The sequence below is a fragment of the Eleginops maclovinus genome, chromosome 17 (genome assembly GCF_036324505.1).
Source record: "Eleginops maclovinus isolate JMC-PN-2008 ecotype Puerto Natales chromosome 17, JC_Emac_rtc_rv5, whole genome shotgun sequence".
Lineage (NCBI taxonomy): Eukaryota > Metazoa > Chordata > Actinopteri > Perciformes > Eleginopidae > Eleginops > Eleginops maclovinus.
The window spans coordinates 5,265,999-5,285,085 of record NC_086365.1 but is presented as its reverse complement, the minus strand read 5'-3'; the positions used below and the strand labels follow the sequence as shown (position 1 = coordinate 5,285,085).

Here is a 19,087-nt window from a genome sequence, read left to right as displayed (position 1 = left end):
CACACACACACACACACACACACACACACACACACACACACACACACACACACACACACACACACACACACACACACACACACACACACACACACGGAGGACAGTCAGGGAGGCAGAGCTGCAGAGTTATCTGTTAGCTGAAGGATGGAATGCAGATGAATGTGAGTAAGGTTAAAACAACATAACGGGACTTCAATCGCGTCGTTCGCTTTCATTTGTCATGGCTTTTTAATTTTATTAGTTTTGTCGAGTTTATAGCACAAAAATGTAGAGAGAGGAGTGCTGCTGTTGTCACAGTTTGTTGTGTTGGAGTACAGAAAGTATCTTCACATGGCGTCCGGCGTGAACGCAACATAATGATTGTTTGGAGGGGAAGAACAGGAAAAATGAGAGCTTTCTGCCTCAGTTGAGCCAAATGATGCCTCTGCAGTGTGATCCTTCCCATGAGATGTCAGCATGTCGATTTTCGCATCAGCTTAATTAATGTTATATTTTCCAGTCTATACCTCAAATAAGTAGCTTTCAGAAAATCCTGTTCCTGCCCTTTCCTTAAACCTCTACTTCAGCATTCACAGATAAATCCCTGCGCCTGTCATTTGTTTCTGCCTAGATAAACACACACCTGCCGATCTGATTGCATCAGCCATTGCACTTTTCCCTCGCTCTCCTGAAGGCCAAAGACACTTAGGCCACCCAAACACACTCCAAGAGATGCTGGCGCTAGGGCTCTCTGTTGCCATAGAGACATACTAGATCACCTGTTGCCATTTATCCACGTCTTTTTAAAAGAGGAGACCCATTAAGGATTGCTAAAGAAATGCACAGCAGGGTAGAGATTGCACATAAAGAAAAACAACAAGAACTGGTGAATAAAAAATATTTTGTTGTTCCCTTTTGATGCCTTCAGGGGCCGTCAAAATGCAGGAAATGTTTTTGTAAATCCCACCTGCAAGGGTACTACCTTATCTCTTTAGCTCATGCATAATGATCTCACCCAAAAACAACATGATTTACAAGAATGCAATATAATTAAGACATATAATTATGTGAGACGAAATAGAAATAAAGTAGTGCAAGTGAATGGAAGTCAGGCGCCGAAATAAGTCAACTATATATAAATGTAAAATAGAGTAAGATGAAAATTAAAACTAAAGTCTGTACACTGGAATAAATGACACATATTGTAATATTATATAAAGTGTTTCATTCCACTGTACAGTACTTAATTTAACAGTTTGACCATCATTAGCACTGCGCTAGTGATGGTAAAACTGTACCAATCACCAACATTAAAATAGAGGCAAAAAGAGTTAAGTTAGGTCGACTGGCTGACAAAGTATGCCTACATTTTAGTTTTCACTCGGGTTTATCCTGTAAAATGCTGAGTATTAGTCATAACTAAAGAGCTTTGAGCTTGTTTAGGATTGAATAATACATTCTGTGTAATGCTGGAAAATGGCTGAAGTCTGGTAATGGGTTTTCCATACTTTTAACACAACAGCAGTACAGTGAAGATGGAGCAGTAAAATGGAACATCCCATATTATATAAAATGACTCCTCATTCAAGGACTCATGTTAATATTGTTCCACTTTATCCCACTTTTATTCCCCCACCATGAGAGGAGCTCGAGCATGTCCTGTTATTATCATGAATGATTCCAGTTACTCACTTTTGTGGAGTTCTCAGAAAAAGCAGCCAAGTGACTTTTCAGTGAACTCATATTTTTGTCTCAGCTCACATTATGTAATTGTTTCTTATGGAAATGTGGCTGAATGTGCCGAGGACAGTCATTGAGTGCTAGCTAAAACTGGCTGATAGCTGTGTGTGTGTGTGTGTGTGTGTGTGTGTGTGTGTGTGTGTGTGTGTGTGTGTGTGTGTGTGTGTGTGTGTGTGTGTGTGTGTGTGTGTGTGTGTGTGTGTGTGTGTGTGTGTGTGTGTGTGTGTGTGTGTGTGTGTGTGTGTGTGTGTGTGAGATATTTATCAGTGTTGATATTGTTTACATGGCCTGGTACACAACAGTAAAGCACAGTGACAGGGAACAGAGAAAGAGCAGTCTGCGCTGGACACACCCACTAACACACACACAGTTTCTTTTCGGATTGATAAAGAATGCAAAGCGACGGAGCAGAAAATGATGTTGTATAATGGTTTCATAAGCAGCTGTCTGGAGAAAAAGATCAGATTCTGAAAATCCTCTTGTAGGTTTCAGACGTGTGTTTGTGTTCAGGCAAATCAGGGATCACTGATATTCAATCCCAGCCGTTCTAGCCAATAACAGAACAAACAAATAATACATCTACAGAGCTTAGTATTACCATTATAATAAGTGCTTTAATTAGTGATTCTGTGCATTCATTTGTTTCCAAACAATATTTCTCAGGATACAAATCTGAGTAGCATTTGGAAAATCGTTCCAGTAGTCCGTACACAGTGACTGTGTATTCAATTTGTGTCAATAACTGTATATACTGTAATAGGAGGTAATTCAGGGCAGACTGCTTTTTTGTGTTTGTTTTAAATGCACTACCATGCAATAGATATTTAACTTTGAAAGGAAAGAAATCCAATATTCTGCTAATAATTAACATTAAGTGGGAATGAATGGAAAACACTAACTGCCTGTAACAGTGTACGTGATTTTACATTCAGTTTGCATTCATTTATTGAGGTTTCTCTTTGGGCCACTTATGTGCACTGCAACAATTGTACTGAACTTCATGTGTGAGCAAACAGTTAGCAAAATTTGCACCAATTGTAAGTCATGTTACTGTCCATTTGGTTAGTATACATCTAATATTTTTCAGTTTAGTTTTCAGCCCTGTTTTTGTCTCAATAGGTATCTCCCCCTCTAGCAGCTGAGTAGTTGCTAACGTCGGTATTCTGTAAATTATTCTGATGAGATCTCTGAGGCTGAACCTAAACACTAAGCTGAAAGATGATAAAAAGTGTTTTGAATTAGGGGGTACTTTTCTGTGGATTATAACACTATGAACCACTGCATTAAGAATATTAATATCACTTTTTGGTAATATGAAAAGGAGTATTAGAGCAGCCATCTATCCTTCACTCCTTCACACTCATTCCTTGCTCTTTCTCTCTTTCCTTACAATTTATTCCACTTGCCTGACTTCCAGTCTCTCACTAACACCTCTACTAATCATTGTTACTCAAAAATGTGGTATTTGGTATTCAGTTTTAGTGACAATGTGACACTGTGTTACAGCTTTTATTTGAAATACTGTAATTAAATAAGAACAGGGCTACTCCCTGAGGAGAAAAGTTACAACCTGAATGTTACTGGAACATTATGTTATCTCTGTGCCACAGACTCGTATCGAGCTGGAGATGTATCATGATGAGTTTGGGCGTAGCGGCTCTGCTCCAGTGCAGTGAAATAAATGATTAAGGTGGAATAATAAAAAATAGTACACCTTATTTTGTATCTTGAGGAGTTCATCTTTTAAGCATGCATGGCAAGTGCTGTGACCACAGGTGTGATTCTTTTGTGAACCAAAGCAAACACAAACTGACAGGCAGGTAGTCAAGTAGACACACACACACACACACACACACACACACACACACACACACACACACACACACACACACACACACACACACACACACACACACACACACACACACACGCATGCATTTAAGTTCACACTAACAATTATATCCAGAGTCAAAAGGAGCTTTCAGCGACTTCTCTTTCACCCCACTGCACACAGACAGTGAGTGGGCCTCTAAAAGCATCGCCTCAAAAATAAAACCAGGTCAATGGTGCAAGAACATCTGACCCGATGAGTTAATGCATACATGCACAGGTTCAGACTCCCAAACACAAAGTTTCCACCCAGACAGTGAAGGGGCAGATGCGTAAAATCTAAGTCAGGAGTTCTTTGACTTTCCCTTCAGGGAACAACAGTGGAAGCACAAGTTGTACAACCTCGCTCTTATCTTGCTATTCACAGCTGTAGTTGTTTTGCAGTATTTGTTTTAGTTTTATTTAGCCACATTGCTTTCCTTTGTTCTGTTTCATTTTTTCTGTGGTTTGTGTGTGCAGTGAGTGTAAATGTCTTAACTCTTTCTTGTGTTTCTCCAGGGCTTTGCATCGTTGTTGTTACAGGACCATTTTATGCAAATGTTGAGGATCTAATCCTCATCAGTCAATGTTTTTGTGTGCTTATCCTGTGTGCAGACGACGGGCCGTACCAGCGAGACCCTCCTCCACCTCCTCCTCTCTGCTCTTCATCCACATCCAACGCCCTGTTGGAGGATCGCAGGAAGAGCCACATCCCAGAGGAGTTTGCAGGCCTTCTTCATGGATCTTCCCCGGCATGTGAAACCCCTGATACGCCTTACCACCTTTACAGCCCCAAGTCTCGAAAATATGCCTCCACGGATGTCCAGAGCAACCTGCTTCAGACCCCAGAGTTCAACATTGTGATCGGAGGAGGACCCTCAGAGATCCTCTCCAGAACGGGGGGCGAGTCGTCCCCTCAAAGGACTGCTGACGAACCCCAGAAGCCGCAGGTGGTGTACCGGACTATCTTCCACACAAAGGTCAACCAGGACCAACCCTGGTCTACGCTGGGCCACCCACCCTCCTTCTCTGCTGGGCAAAACGGGGACGTTCCAGAGTTACGGGGGACAGGAGGTGCATCCAAGTGCGGTCCATCAGGTGCTGGCTTCGAAGAAAGGGCTTGCACCCTGGGGAGAATGAGGTCCATGCCCCGCAGTGTGCTGGACCTGCAGCTCTCCAAGTCTCTGTCCAAGTCTGATTCCAACCTTGTAGCTGTATCTCCCATACAGGTCAGTGGTTGCTAGCAATTCTACTTTCAAATCTCTTTTGTGTTTCTTATCCAGAGTTGCGAACCACAATTTAATATGAGCATTATTGATAACATAGAGCCCAGCATTTATGTTGCATTATGAAGGAGAGATTCATTCTTGAAGTCTTTTCTCTGTGATGTTTGGCTGTCTGACACATTCTGATATTGGCCAAGTGAAACATCAAAGTGTACTTTATTAAAAGTTTGAAAGTGTCTCTGTTGTTATAAAAGTTTAGTTTAGCGGTGAGGTAGCAATGAGTGCAAAGGAATTAAAATGTAAATATTCAGTACAGATTATTTAAATTAAAATCAGCCTGTGAGATAGTTTGCATCTTGCTGTATCATGCAGAGTGAGGCTACACAGAAATGCAACCAATTAGATAACTCAGTAATCTGGGCCACAGTCCCCCCTGCTGTGCGGCACATTTCATGAGACTGCTGCTTTAAGTCATTGTAAATAAATGATAGGCTAAATACATAATCTGTTTGATGAAAACTGCTTTATTATAGACTAAAGTTCCATGACTCGGGTCTATTATCTAACAGTGGTATTGCTCAGCTTGCAAAATTGTTAAGGTTAGAATATTTGGCCACCCTGTTACTGACTGTGTGAAGTTTGATAATGGATAAAAACTACTCGTTGTTTCCTTGTCTAGGAGGAGCAAGGCTGGGGGTCTGGGTCTCGTGGCCAGGGGCCCGGCAATCCAAGCCCAGGAGAGGGTGCCAGCCCAGGGGGAAGACTGGAGAGGACACCCTCGTTCACAGCTGAGTGGGAGGAGGTAAGAGGAGGTTAAATCTTGAACTTGAGATCTAGAAAGACAGAGGTCCATTTTACAGAAAAGTAATCTTATCCCACTCAAGTGAATCAGTTCCTTTAACTGTGGAACTGCATGCACTTCTGATAAAACATTGATGGTTTTCTAAGTGCAGCATCTCTGCAGGGGGCAGTCGAATCCTCTCCAGCCAATGAGCTGTTTCCCTTGTTCCTCTCTTTGAAGTCCGCACGCTACTCATGTGCAGAAAGAGCCACAGGGCTAATTTAACAGTCACTTACATTGATCACCAGCACTGGACCTGCAGGCCGGACCAGAGAAAAGAGAAAAAGCAGTTTCTGTAACAGGTCAGAGGGCGGAGGTCGGGGGTGCTGTGTTTTGTCTGGGTGTGTTTGTGCCTCAGGCTTCTTCTGTATTAACAGGTCTCTGACACAGATGTGGTCCATTGACTCGACACCACTGCTGATTCTCATCACTTTTTTAAACACTTTGGGTCACAGACACATTACCTTCTACTCACTGCTCATCATTTACACACACACACACACACACACACACACACACACACACACACACACACACACACACACACACACACACACACACACACACACACACACACACACACACACACACCATTTTGTAAACTGATGCTTATACATATACATTTTATTTTATGTATCTTAGTCAGTCCTCCTAATTTAAAAGTAATGCTAATAAAGTTGGTGAACGTACATGTGCTCACATTTGCATGTACATGTTCATTAGCTCCTCAACACAACTTGCTGATGGTAATGTATTACCATATGGAATTTCCCATAATCCTCAGCAATTAAGGTGACCTTTCTTGTTTAATTGTGTGGTATGGGAGCATGAGATAAGATGGCTTCAGGGAAATTGTGAAGTGATGTATGTAAATTTCACAGGAAAGAAAACAAAGTTGCTCTATTTGCAGCACATGCTAAGACTTGCCTTATTAGCAAGAGAGAAGTCAAGAGGGATGTCCGTGATCTAAAGATACACATTCTCATTAGTGCTACAAGCACATGTTACAAATGGGTGCTAGAATCTGGCTTTACCTTGAAATTTGCAGATGTCGGATTGTTTGTGGTAATTTGGATTGTAATTAAAGGCCTGCCTTGTCTTGAGTTTAATCAAGAAAACCACAGCGATGGTTGATCTGTTGAAGTTAACTCCATTGGATTACTATAATTAATTTTTATATTTGCTTTTTGCTCACTGGGAACTTTTGTTGTGCTTGCAGAGGCGTGGTGAGTGCTGTTTGTCTCCTCCGAAACACCGCACCATACATGTCAGCAAAACACAAGAGACTCACACCCTGTTTTGAGTTTAAACACATTCTTATAGATTAGATGTATAAACAGTTTCTTACTGGCATGAGCTGTGTTGAATAAACATTTTTACGATCAAATCAGAGAAAATCTTTGGTCCCAACTTACAATGTGCAGACAGAAAAATTGAAAATGAAGTTTGAGTTCGAAGGTCGGTCTGAGGACAGATTTTTTTTAACCATCATACAATTAACAGATCAAAATCAAGGTTCAGTTTGAAGTTTGGTGTGGTTCAAGCAAGGGTGGAGGGGGCCGCTAGCCGCCCTAATTTACACCCGTGGCCTGATTTGCTTAGTGTGCAGGGACGTGAAAAAATTGCTACCTGTTTATCCAGCTACTAAGATGTGGCCACTGTCATGGTCTGCCAGCGGCCATATGTGTGAAAGCAGTTTGAATCCTTCAGAAGTGACCCTTTAGACAGTGGTGTGAGACCAGTCGCGGCAGGTCTGTTCCTCCGCCCTGTGGTGGGCCGGTGGTGCTGACAGGTGGATGGATGTACAGATGGTACAGTTCAGTGGTTAGCAGCAGGGCCAGCGTCGGGATGACTGCTGGACAGACAGCCAGCAGCCTGACACTAATGAAGTCACCAAAGCTCCCTCCAATCAGTTTTCCTCTTCCTTCATCTCCACTCAGTATTTATGTTTCCTGCTAACACATCCTACGACTCTGCTCCGCCTTGCTTTTTCAGTTCACTGGGGGAATGACTGACATTCAGTGAGCTGGCTGGCATAATGATCATGTTATGTGACACTTGAATCCAGAAATAGGGGTTAGCCTTATTACTGGGAAATGACTTTCCTTTGAAAATGCTGTACATCTTTCTAACTTTGGTTCTCTTTCTCTTCCTCCCATTTGTTCAGATCGACAAGATTATGAGCTCTATTGGTGCAGGCATAGGCAGCGGATTGGACATCAAGGAGGTCACTTCAGGTAAAATACACACAATTCTTATTTTTCTGTCTTTGTGGGCATGTCAGTAAATCTGACTTGGAGGATAATTCAGGTTTATTACAAATAGATCTTATACCTCTGTAAAGTTATGTGTTCGGCCTAGTATTTACACAATCAAACAAGATAGAGAAGCTGAAGATGCCGTACAAAGTAAAAATTATTGTTGTCAATCTTTTAATCTTTTGCCTTTTAAGAATGACCTGTTCAGGCCTCTGATAATATATTTAACATTTTTGTATAGTTATTTCTGACCCATAAAGTGCTATGGATTACATCAGTAAGGTAGTTCAACCTGCAAACAGAGCATGTTGAGGTCATGCACTAATAACTGGTGGTGAGGTGGAGCCACAGAGAAATGATGAATGGTTATGTCTCCCTACTAGCATGCAATAAAGTGTTTTCTTTTAACCAAAAATAATGGTGGCCAAAACTACAAAAATAAGACCTGAATTAAGACTTATCCAAATTATTCTTTTTATTTATATGAGCTTATGGATTACTCTGCCTTTATTGTGCACTTCAATCCCCCTATTTTCAGTTTTTTCTTCACCTGCTTACCTTGAATCCTCCATTTCTCATCTCTATTTACTGCATTCATCCCCCTCTCCCTGTTTTAACTCCCCCATCCTCCACCTTCTGATCCCCTCCCCTCTTCCTCTCTCTTTTCATCTATGAAAGCAAAGCCTCTTCTAACCATGGTTACCACTGCGAGAAATCCTGTTTGTGCTATACAAGACCCCACCACAACAACACACACAGAGCTGAACCACAAAACAGTGAACGCACACATATAGATGTGGCTGCATACATACACCCAGCATGGTGTGTGTGTGTGTGTGTGTGTGTGTGTGTGTGTGTGTGTGTGTGTGTGTGTGTGTGTGTGTGTGTGTGTGTGTGTGTGTGTGTGTGTGTGTGTGTGTGTGTGTGTGTGTGTGTGTGTGTGTGTGTGTGTGTGTGTGTGTGTGTGTGTGTGTGTGGGAGGAAGCTTCTTGCAGACAAAGAAGCTGGAGCTGTTATGATGGCTATTATCAGCAGAGCGAGCCGGCTATATGGAGAGCAGCAGGGCGACGATCGACACCGTGAGAGAAGATAGACACAGGAGGTAGACAGGGCAAAAGTGAGGGAGAGAAAGGGAGAGAGTGAGGGAAGGAGGGAGTAAAGCAGTGCTCGGAGAGAGAGGGAGAGAGAGGAGGCTGCAGAAGCATACAGATGAGAGTGGGAGTACTTGATAAAGAGAAATCTACAGCGCAGGCAGCTCTCGCTCTTTTTCTCTCTCTCTCTGCCTTACACACACACACACACACACATACACACACACACACACACACACACACTCACACACACACACATACACACGCTCGCTGAAGGGAGCAGCCAAGCGAGCGCAACAGCTGAAAAAGAAAGCGGCTCTTGCTTTCGGATCTATACCTCCAGTTTTATCCAACACCCATCTCTGGCAGGATTTAACCCCAGGACAGAAGCTTGTTTTCTGGATACAACTTCAGCCTCCCCCCTTCTCTTCCTCTCTCGGGCTGGATTCAGAGAAGGCAGCATCTGGACGCCTACCCTTTACCCGCTTGCACCCTTGCATGCCGACCCCCTTCCATCCTCACCATGCCTCTAGCGTAGCCTCCCCCTCCTCTTTATCCTCCTCCTTCTTTCTTCACCTTTCCCCACCCCTCCACCTGCCTCCCCTTTACTCTCCTCCTCCTCCTCTTCCTGCTGCCTTGCTGAAAGACTCTCAAAAGCATGGCGGGCTCCTTCGACAGCCACTTTGCCCGCCATAACATGATGTGGCAGTGCCAGCTGTCTCAGCCGGACTGTCGCTGCTACCGCGTGGACGGCTACTCCTTACTGAAGCGTTTGCCCCTCCACCCCCTCATAGGTCCCCGCTGCCCGATGCAGTCTGTGGGTCAGTGGCTCGACTCCATCGGCCTGGTCCAGTACGAGAACCACCTGCTGGCAAATGGATTCGACAACGTGCAGTTCATGGTGAGTGTTGGCACAAGTGTTTTTGGGGGAGACAACTGAGCTCTTGGCTGGGAGTTAGGGGTTGGATGTTTATCTTCAAAGGATTCTCTTCCCTTGATGTTCTCTCCTCACTGTCTGTTTTTGCTCTTTTTTGTGCTTTGAATGCTATTTCTACCCGTTTGTCCCGTCTCCCTCTAAGCTCTCTGTGCCCCCTTAGGTGCAGCTCCTCATCTCTCATCATTCTCTTTGCAGCTTGACTAGCCTTTTCCTTCTTCACACTGATCTCTTTCATTTATTGGATATCCTCCTCTTTCTATCGTCCTCACTCTCAATCATCGCTGCCTCTCCCCACCGATGCCATGTGAGGTCCTCCTACGCACAGAAATCCCACGCCTGCATCAAGCTGCAGAAATCCATGCACACACTTCACTGAAGATGCATGTCAAAAACAATGTTTGTTTCATTGGTTTTGCACACACTCGTTCATAGAAACACATCCATCCACCTGTAGCCTGCGGATCAGGAGGCAGCCAGGGTTTATCTGATGATCCTTTCATCTACAGTGACGCAAAATGAGAAAGTTGCTGGCTCATTTCGCATTCATAAATTCTTTTGATGTTGGCGTGTGTCAGTGTGTCTTCAATACTTAAATCCACAGGTAGAGAGGGTAAGAAAACAATGAATAAGGAAAAAAGGATTAAGAGGGAAGGCAAAGAGTAGCGATGAAGACGAGTAGAGAGAAACTGCAGCAGAGGGATGCTGACTGCAGGACTTTATGTGGAGTTGCAGATTGTCGCTGTTGGGGAAAAATGGCGACATTTCAGTGGAAAGAAATGTTTTGGGGTTAATTCACAGGGTTTTAAAAGCATAGTGCTAATACTATAAGACTGTTTAACAACCAGGAGAGCACAATGTTGTCTTTTTAGATAAGGCTGCTGAAGAATAATGCCACTTCAGTCCAATGTTCTTTCCTGAGATGAGGTGAACTATCAAGACGTTTGTATATGTGTTTATTAGTGTCCCGTCCTCCTCTCAGTGTGACCTGCATCTCTTTGCTTTGGTTACCCTGGCAACAGGATGAAGTCACTGAACCTCTGTCTCTCCCTGTGTGTTTCTCCCTCACGTGGTCAGTGTGTATCTATATGTATTTGGCCACACACAAGTATTTTATACTGATTACTTTTGGGGCAGACGGAAAGTTGCCATTAATTGTGTTTCATGGTGCTCACAACATAAAAGCCTCTTCAGCACTCTCCCTCCTTGTTACTTTTTTACATTATTGTTATATTCAATAGAGATGTATTGACATAATGTTTGATGTAAACAATATGTTTATATATATACATTAACAAAGTAAAAAATACATGACATGAATGCATTAACATGTTTAAATATTAACAGCAAGTAAAGTCAAACAACTAGATATCGCAACATGGAAAGAGTACTATTTGGGAATTACAAAAAGCTGTAAGAAAGCAAAATATTATTGCATTAATGTATAAAGTTGTTCTCAGACCTCCCATCATGCCACCCGTTTAATATAAGTCAAATATTCACTCTCTTCTTTTAAGTTTTGTCACCAAACTTTAGATAAAATATCAGGATCTCATTCTGACATTTTCACCAGTTAGTCACCAACTCACTGTAACAGTGAACCAGTGTATAAATAACCCGTGTTAATATGAAAACATAGATTCGGTCAGCTATGGTAACTAATTATCCAGGTGTAATATAAACAGTATAATATAAGCAGTATATTTGAAGCTAAAAATGACATTTGTAAATTTTGTCGTTAAACCCCTTCACACACACATCAGTAGGCCTACATACCATTTTTATCAGCGCGCAAACATATTTTACCCTCATTAGTGACTAGTTTGTAATTGCTAAGAGTTTTTGACAGTACTTCTAAGAGACCAAGGGATGTTCTGCTCCTCAGGCCTCACCCCTCTTGTCTTAAAATGTTTCTCTCAGTCATCTCCTCTGAAATGCCTTTGGATACAATTAATAATAAAAGAGCTGAAGATGAAACAGTCTTACAAACATCACAGTGACTTTAAAGTTGTCTTTTGTGATTGGGGCTCTCTCAGGGCGTATCTTTTCGTACGTTTTTTCCGGGCTCCCAATTGAAGTTTTAAACCTCTTTTTGTTGTGTGATTAAAACAGAGAGACAGTTAATGTTATCTGACCTTGGGAGAACTACCACAAATTGATTCTAATGCAGTTCAGGCCCTAGCTTCAGGGATTACATTGGTATTTGCAGCCCTCCATTTTATCCTTGGCTGTGGATTCTCCAAGGAGAGGTTTGGGTCAAATTAATTTCAGTACTACTCAGTATCGGAAATTAAAGTAAAGATTCAAACCAAAACGAGTCAATGTGCATCAGAAAGGTAAAGCTTTATTTTATATTCTGGGGCCAGTTCAAGTTCATCCGTAGAATTGATTGGTTTGAAACTGAATTTGACCTCGATTCTGATTCAGTATATAGGAGTTTCACACAAACATGGGCCATTCCATTCTACCATCACCATCACCACTAATGGGGGTCATTAGAGTGGGCGTGTCTGGTCACCTTAACCAGCCAGTAGAGGACAAATGCTGCTCCACTTTAATATCAAATGGGTTGAGTGGTTGTTGTGGAGACAGCAATTGATAGGAAGGACACTGGATGAAGACTAATCACACCCTTTTGAAATGACTGTACGTAGTTGTAGGGGGATGGGGACACAATGAACAGTGGAGCCGAATATAGAAAGTGGACTCATATAGACTATTGTGTGTATACCAACCGAGAAGACACTGACTCAAAGCACAGTCTCCATCACAGCACAATTACAGCCACACACTTTGAGCCACAGCCCGGATTAGCTGTCTTGCTAATGTCAGCCCAGAACCACATAAAGTGCCTTCTCTTGCACTTTGGCTTGCTTAAAAGGCAACCAGGGAGAAGTGCCGCTTAATGTTGTTTTGCTAGCATGGACAGCTACTTGGGTTAGCTGTAACGCAGAATTAAAGTTGGATCATTTCTGGAGAATCAGGTTCACACCTTGACTCATTGACCTTGCCCACATGTAGGATAAATCAACACACATTTTTGTCAGAAGCGTTTCACTTACTGAAAGTACATAATCTTTAAGTTGCTCTATCTTGGTCTCAACCAGGTTTCATGGGTGGATGATTTACTGTGTTCTCAAGGTAGATGCTTTCCATGTCTTTCTGTTTATTAAAGCTTTTTGCTGAACACAGCTGCCCACAGGGTCTTGAATCAATGCTATTCAAAGCAGTCAATTAAACGAAAGTGGTGTAGAGATGACTAATTCTTATTTCACTTGGATTTTTCATTATCATATCCAATTTTCATTGCAAGGTCTGGCATTATGTGTCCTTCAATCAAATGAAGAGTAGCATTTGATTGAAAGCAGTGTGTTCAGTTCATGCATGTTCAGAGCCACTTTATAGTGGCTCTTTGGCGTCTTTATGAGACGAAGACTCAATTCACCTTGCTCAGTCCTCTGACTGCCGTCACACTTTCCCTGTTAACACTAATCACTACCATCAAACATACACCCCACTAAACAGCGCATGGCAGCTTGGACACTAAGATATGTGACCAGAATATAGAAGTAGAAGGCTGAGGGGGAACAATAGTGGATATAGCAGGCTTTGTTATCGCTCACTTGAGAGAGACATACTGCAGAAGCTTGCATAAACTGAGGGTTAGTTTATTGTGGAGGCACTGAGATAAACAAATACTGACATCATTTCATGTAAAAGCTCCTTTATCGGGATGCTTTGCTTTCAGGCAGAACGATAACTCAAAAACAAAACAAGTAGAAGCCAGCTGATGAAGACAAAGGTAGAGAGGGGTTAGGTTTTATATACGGAATTACAAAGATAAGTAGGCGCAGTACTAGATAAATGTCAGAAATGAAGAGATAAGACATGATGTCGTGCCATGTGTAAGAAATAAACTGCTGCTGATAAGAGCAGCTGGAAGGCTGGGGAAATTAATTTGAACCAACTGTTTTCCTAAGAGGCAGGAAACAACAATGTATGAAATGAAATATGGTCAATATCCATGACACAGAATGTATTATTCTGAAAGATACATTTGTATGAATTTCAAACCGGCAACAATTTGGAGAAACTTGAGTAGCTGCTTTTTAAACTATAAAATAAAGAAAGCAAGTATTTACAACAACTTAATGAATTTGAATAAAGGACTAAAAGTGAAGTGAGGACAGATGGTGTGAATAGTAAGTAAGAGACTGGAAGCAAAATAATGAGAAAAAAGGACAAGTTCTTTTTCAGCAGAGCATTGGAGAATAGCAAATGAATGAGAGAAAAGGCGAGGGATGAAAGAGCAAAAGATACAGTAGGCCGAGCATCATTTGTGGTACTCTACAAAGCATGTTGGCGCGGATAATGGCCTCCACTACCATGTCTGAATATCAATTTTTACTCCATCTTTAGTCTTGCCTCAACCCCCTGCCGCTGTGTATGAATTTTAATTCCTGCGATCAGAGTGTTTGTGACCCACTGCTGCGACGTTTTTAAGTGCTGTGGTATAACCAGCTAACCACAGGCCATGTAGTTTGTCCATCAACACTAAGGATGCTCAACACCTTTCACCAACAACAACACATTTTGTTAGTGTTCATACCAGATCTGCATACAAAGTGTTTAGAAATGTCATCGTACGTGAAGTGTAAGTCGGAATAAAAGTGTTTGCTTCTCAAATATAATGGAAAATGAAGGATGGAGAAAACTACATTCAACCGTCACACAGCAAACAGTTAATATGGATAGATGGATGGATGGATGGATGGATAGATGGATAGATGGATGGATGGATGGATGGATGGATGGATGGATAATGCTCAATATAAAGGACTGAATACTAATACTATTAAGTCTCTGCATTAAACCCATCCTATTATTAGGGGCAGTGGTAGAATGCCTGGATAGCAGTGTGGGGATCCAGGGGGTAAACTGGTACCACTCAAAGTACCATTCCACACAAACAACACAAACTACGTTGGCATTGGAAGCACAGCACAATAGCAATTTTCTGTCTTTTTCTCAAATGTTTCCTTTCTCGATTAATATTATTGCGCCTGCGTGATATGTTTCCCCCTCATCCATTATGTGCACTTGGAAATGGCAGATATGGGACAAACATAATGTGGAAACATAATGTGAAACAGGGCAGCATAGAGAAGAAGACAAAAAGAACAGACATTTAGGAATTCTATCTCTTTCCTTCAGCATCCCAACAGGGAGCAATTATTCAATCCTGTGAGTCCCCCCCTGTCTACCCGGCGCTGACTCTCACAGTCATTACATGGTAACTCCAAAGCCGCCTTTGCTCTGGGCTCTATTAATCAGCCTGGGAGCTCCTCTATGAACTGCTCTCTCCTCACAGGGACCAAGGTGTAGGTGAGGAAGGAATAAGGTTACGCAGGATGAGCCCAATAAGAAACTGCTGCTGCTGCCGCCCGATGTTTAATAGTGCAGACTGGTGGAGCCCTCGAGAAATAGCTCAATTTAAGGGCCATTTCTGTCCAAAGTGTTTTGACATTTAAAACTTTTATTCAACAAGGTAAAGTTAAAAGTACCTCCCAAAATAAAACCAAACACACATATGGCAAAATAATAAAGGCATGGATTTATAAACCGTGTGTTTGGTTTAGCATTCTGTGCATACGGATCAATAAACTAAGGGCGAATAAATAATTGTAAAAGCAGAACGAAAATGCAATAATGGAAGACTTTTACTAATTACTTGAAATGAAATGCAGAATGGGGGGGGGGGGTAGGTTGTTTTAAGGTTCTACAGTTGGGTATTTAATGTTTTTACACAACAAAAAGGATGTTGCTTTATGCCAGGATGGTGTACATTTAGACAGGGAGAGACACATACTCTAAAGCGGGGGTGTCCAAACTCTTTTCAAAGAGGGCCGCATCAGGAAAAACATACTAAGGGCTGGGCCCCTCACTAGAGGTGTGGTGTATTGCCTCTTAAGTCAAGTTATCAGTTAGCAAAATCAATCAAATGTTGGTCAATTAAGTTTTGATACTTGAATATGCTTTAAGAAAACAAAACACACACAGCTCTGCATAGGGCTTTCTTTTATTTAGTTGCATACACATTTTTTCATTGGGCTTATCAACACATGAATACTGTGTAATATATGTTTACATATATATTTAAGAAGTACAAGATATACAAGACAAGCATACGTTTCAGGTGCGGGCCATATTCTATTATACTGTTAGAATTTGCTGCGGGCCAATTCACACTGGACAACGGGCCACAGTTGGCCCCCGGGCCTTAGTTTGGACACCCCTGCTCTATAGATTTGAAAATCAGTTAGTGTCATTATGCAACAAAGGGTTACACGAAGAAAAAGCAGTTTTGCCTTAGTCAGTCATTATTGTCCACAGAAACACCACAACAAGTAGTAGCTTTGCAATTCCTAAAGTTTTCTTGGAACTGCAACAGCAGAAATGTAAACAAAAACAAATGAGTAGATATAATATGGCAGGCATCGTCCATGCAGTGAAAACAGCTTTGTTTTACCTAGCATAAAGTGTCATAGCATCACAGCAAAACGTCCCCAGACTCACTCACTGGACAGAATTAAAGAAGAGGCAAAGTAGTTATCTGATATCTGTCTGCTTTATTTTCCTTTCTGGATGCTATCAGTGGTATTAGTTTGACAGGAGGGAGTTATGGAAGGACTGACAGGTGCAATCCTTCAATTCTACACCAGAGAGTGTGTGAGAGAGAAAGAGAGAGAGAGAGAGAGAGAGAGAGAGAGAGAGAGAGAGAGAGACTGCCTCCAGGCTGGTCACACAGTCCCTCTCCTTCCATATGTTTTGGATCATTGAGGTGATTTCCTTGCTTTACTGTACACTTGTGTTAGAATCTATATTTCTGGCTGAATCGCCTCCCTATGCGGTGCAGCTGTCTTCCTATCCACGCATCTCTTCCCTGCATGCATTGAGCTTTTCCTCTAATTATCTGCCTGCATGAAGACTCTCTCCTTCCCTCTGGAGGTGGGATGACTGATAGGTCTCAATGTCTCCCATTAGGTTAATTAAAGGGGAAACTGTGGATGCTTAATTTGTCTATGCCTTACTATTGGTTGAAGCTCTGCATCGAATGTATCATGATTACTGAAATACTGCTGTCTCGGATAGCGTATTGTTTTTTTAGATGTTTCTTTTTAAGGCCGTTAATTATATTATATTAACTCCTACAAAATCCAATGTGGATTCAGTGTGGACTTTTGCCTCTGCAGCACAGGTGTGAGTTTACCTGTGGGCGTGTAAGTGGTATTCAGGCAATCATCAGGAGGGAAATCCCTAATTTGTAAATGGTTTGTGAGTGCTGGGTAAAAATATACACAGAAATGTTTAAAATTGTTATATTCTCCATGACCACACTTTAACTTAGTGATCATGTATTTTCTGTGTTTTTATTCATTTTTAATTCACTATGTTCAAGTCTAAGATTAATGCCTACTAATCTCCTACTGTGGCAGTGGAGTCATAAACTAAGGCCTAAATTGCTCCTGTTGGTATTGTCCACAGTATTGAATCTATTCCATGTCTAATATATGTAATATGTAATGTAAAGTGCAGTGAGCACTTGGAGAAGTGCTAAAATAAATACCAAGAATTCATTAATGCCCTTCTTGGAAAACCTCTGGATAAGACAGATGGACTTAATTGGGGAAACAAAATGCCATAAGCCAGGACAGTTTTATTGATACCACATATACTGTAACGAAGACCTCTTCTAAAATGTAACAATAATTACAATCTTAAATGTGTGGTTACTTCAAAGGAGACCATACCAGTTTTTTAATTTATATTTATTCTAATTTAATACCACACACACTCGCACATCTGCAAGCCAGAACCCTTATAACCATATGTTTTCATTTCTGTACAAAATAAAAACTATTACCACTATTGGAATTTGCATATGTGGTGTAGTTCATCACGCATTTTAATCAGTTACATTATGGCAACGAGGTACTGCAGTGCAGACTTTCCATATCAATCTGCATATGAAGTGGATTACCATGTTATGATGATTAAAGTTAATAAAAGAAACATAATGCATACTTGATATTCACTGTGATGGAGTTCAGTGTGCTTTAATAACGTGGGACATGTTTTTCAACTCGTATGGAAAAACGTGGAATACATGATTTGTATTGGAGCGGAAACATCTGCATTGTTGTGGTTCTTTATAAGGACGTTTAGTTTTATAAATAAGCCACATAATTTGCTGATTTCACAAACCACTGTGATAAAATTAAAGACTTTAAACGTTGAGATGCTAATGGCTGCTATTGGCATTGTAAGTAAACGGTACTGCTATTGTATTGTTTGTTTTTAGATTACAGCCTGTGAAGGTTGACTATGTGGAGCACAAACACTGTTGCATTGTTCGTTATGGGTGTACAAATGCTTCTTGAATCCTAACTTAGCTGCTGTTTTGTTACTCTGCAGGGCAGCAATGTGGTGGAGGACCAGGACCTGCTGGAGATCGGGATCCTCAACTCGGCTCACAGACAGCGCCTCCTACAGGCCATACGGCTGCTGCCCAGGGTCAGTATACTGCAGCTAATGAAACATGTTAAACCATACAAGCACATTTCCTGCTCCATCTGTGTTTCCATGTGATATAACTTGCTGGGGTGGTTAGTTTCTCCCTGCCTGTTCTGAGAAATACTTGCCAAAGAGTTTAGGGATTCAGGAAAAGATGCACTAAGTCACTGCATGTTACAGGAGATCACAGGATCCAAACTACATCAAACACACAACAAATATTTACAGATTTATGGGAAAGTTTGCTGCTGTATGTTAGCAAAGTCAGACACTATAGTGAGATCAAAGCTGTAGAGTGAGAGCGAGGAAAAGTAGTCTTCACAAGTTTCACACCAACACCCAGAAGTCTTTCATCCCCAGTCAGCACGGATGGGGGATGTTTTTTTGGGACACCGTAAACTCACTATAGCTGTTTTGGCTGTCACAAATAAATAAAATGAGAACTAGCCCTCTGCTGTTTCTGCCTATTCTGGCCTTTTTCAAAACTCGGGTCATATATTTTTGCTCTATTAAAAATGTACTTTAAAGTTCAGTATGAGTTGCTCCCCCCGTACTCTTATGTACTGGGGAAAGTC

The 19,087-nt window shown here is 41.6% G+C and overlaps 1 protein-coding gene across 2 annotated transcripts in view; it reads left to right on the top strand.

The window, feature by feature from the left end:
- anks1b (ankyrin repeat and sterile alpha motif domain containing 1B) overlaps positions 1–19,087 on the top strand; it is a 198,927-nt gene that overhangs the window by 144,729 nt on the left and 35,111 nt on the right. For both annotated transcript variants that reach the window (XM_063905367.1, XM_063905368.1), the window contains 5 exons: positions 4,204–4,817; positions 5,494–5,616; positions 7,823–7,892; positions 9,799–9,905; positions 18,414–18,512. In XM_063905367.1, the coding sequence (XP_063761437.1) occupies positions 4,204–4,817; positions 5,494–5,616; positions 7,823–7,892; positions 9,799–9,905; positions 18,414–18,512 (1,013 nt within the window). The remainder of the gene's footprint in view (positions 1–4,203; positions 4,818–5,493; positions 5,617–7,822; positions 7,893–9,798; positions 9,906–18,413; positions 18,513–19,087) is intronic.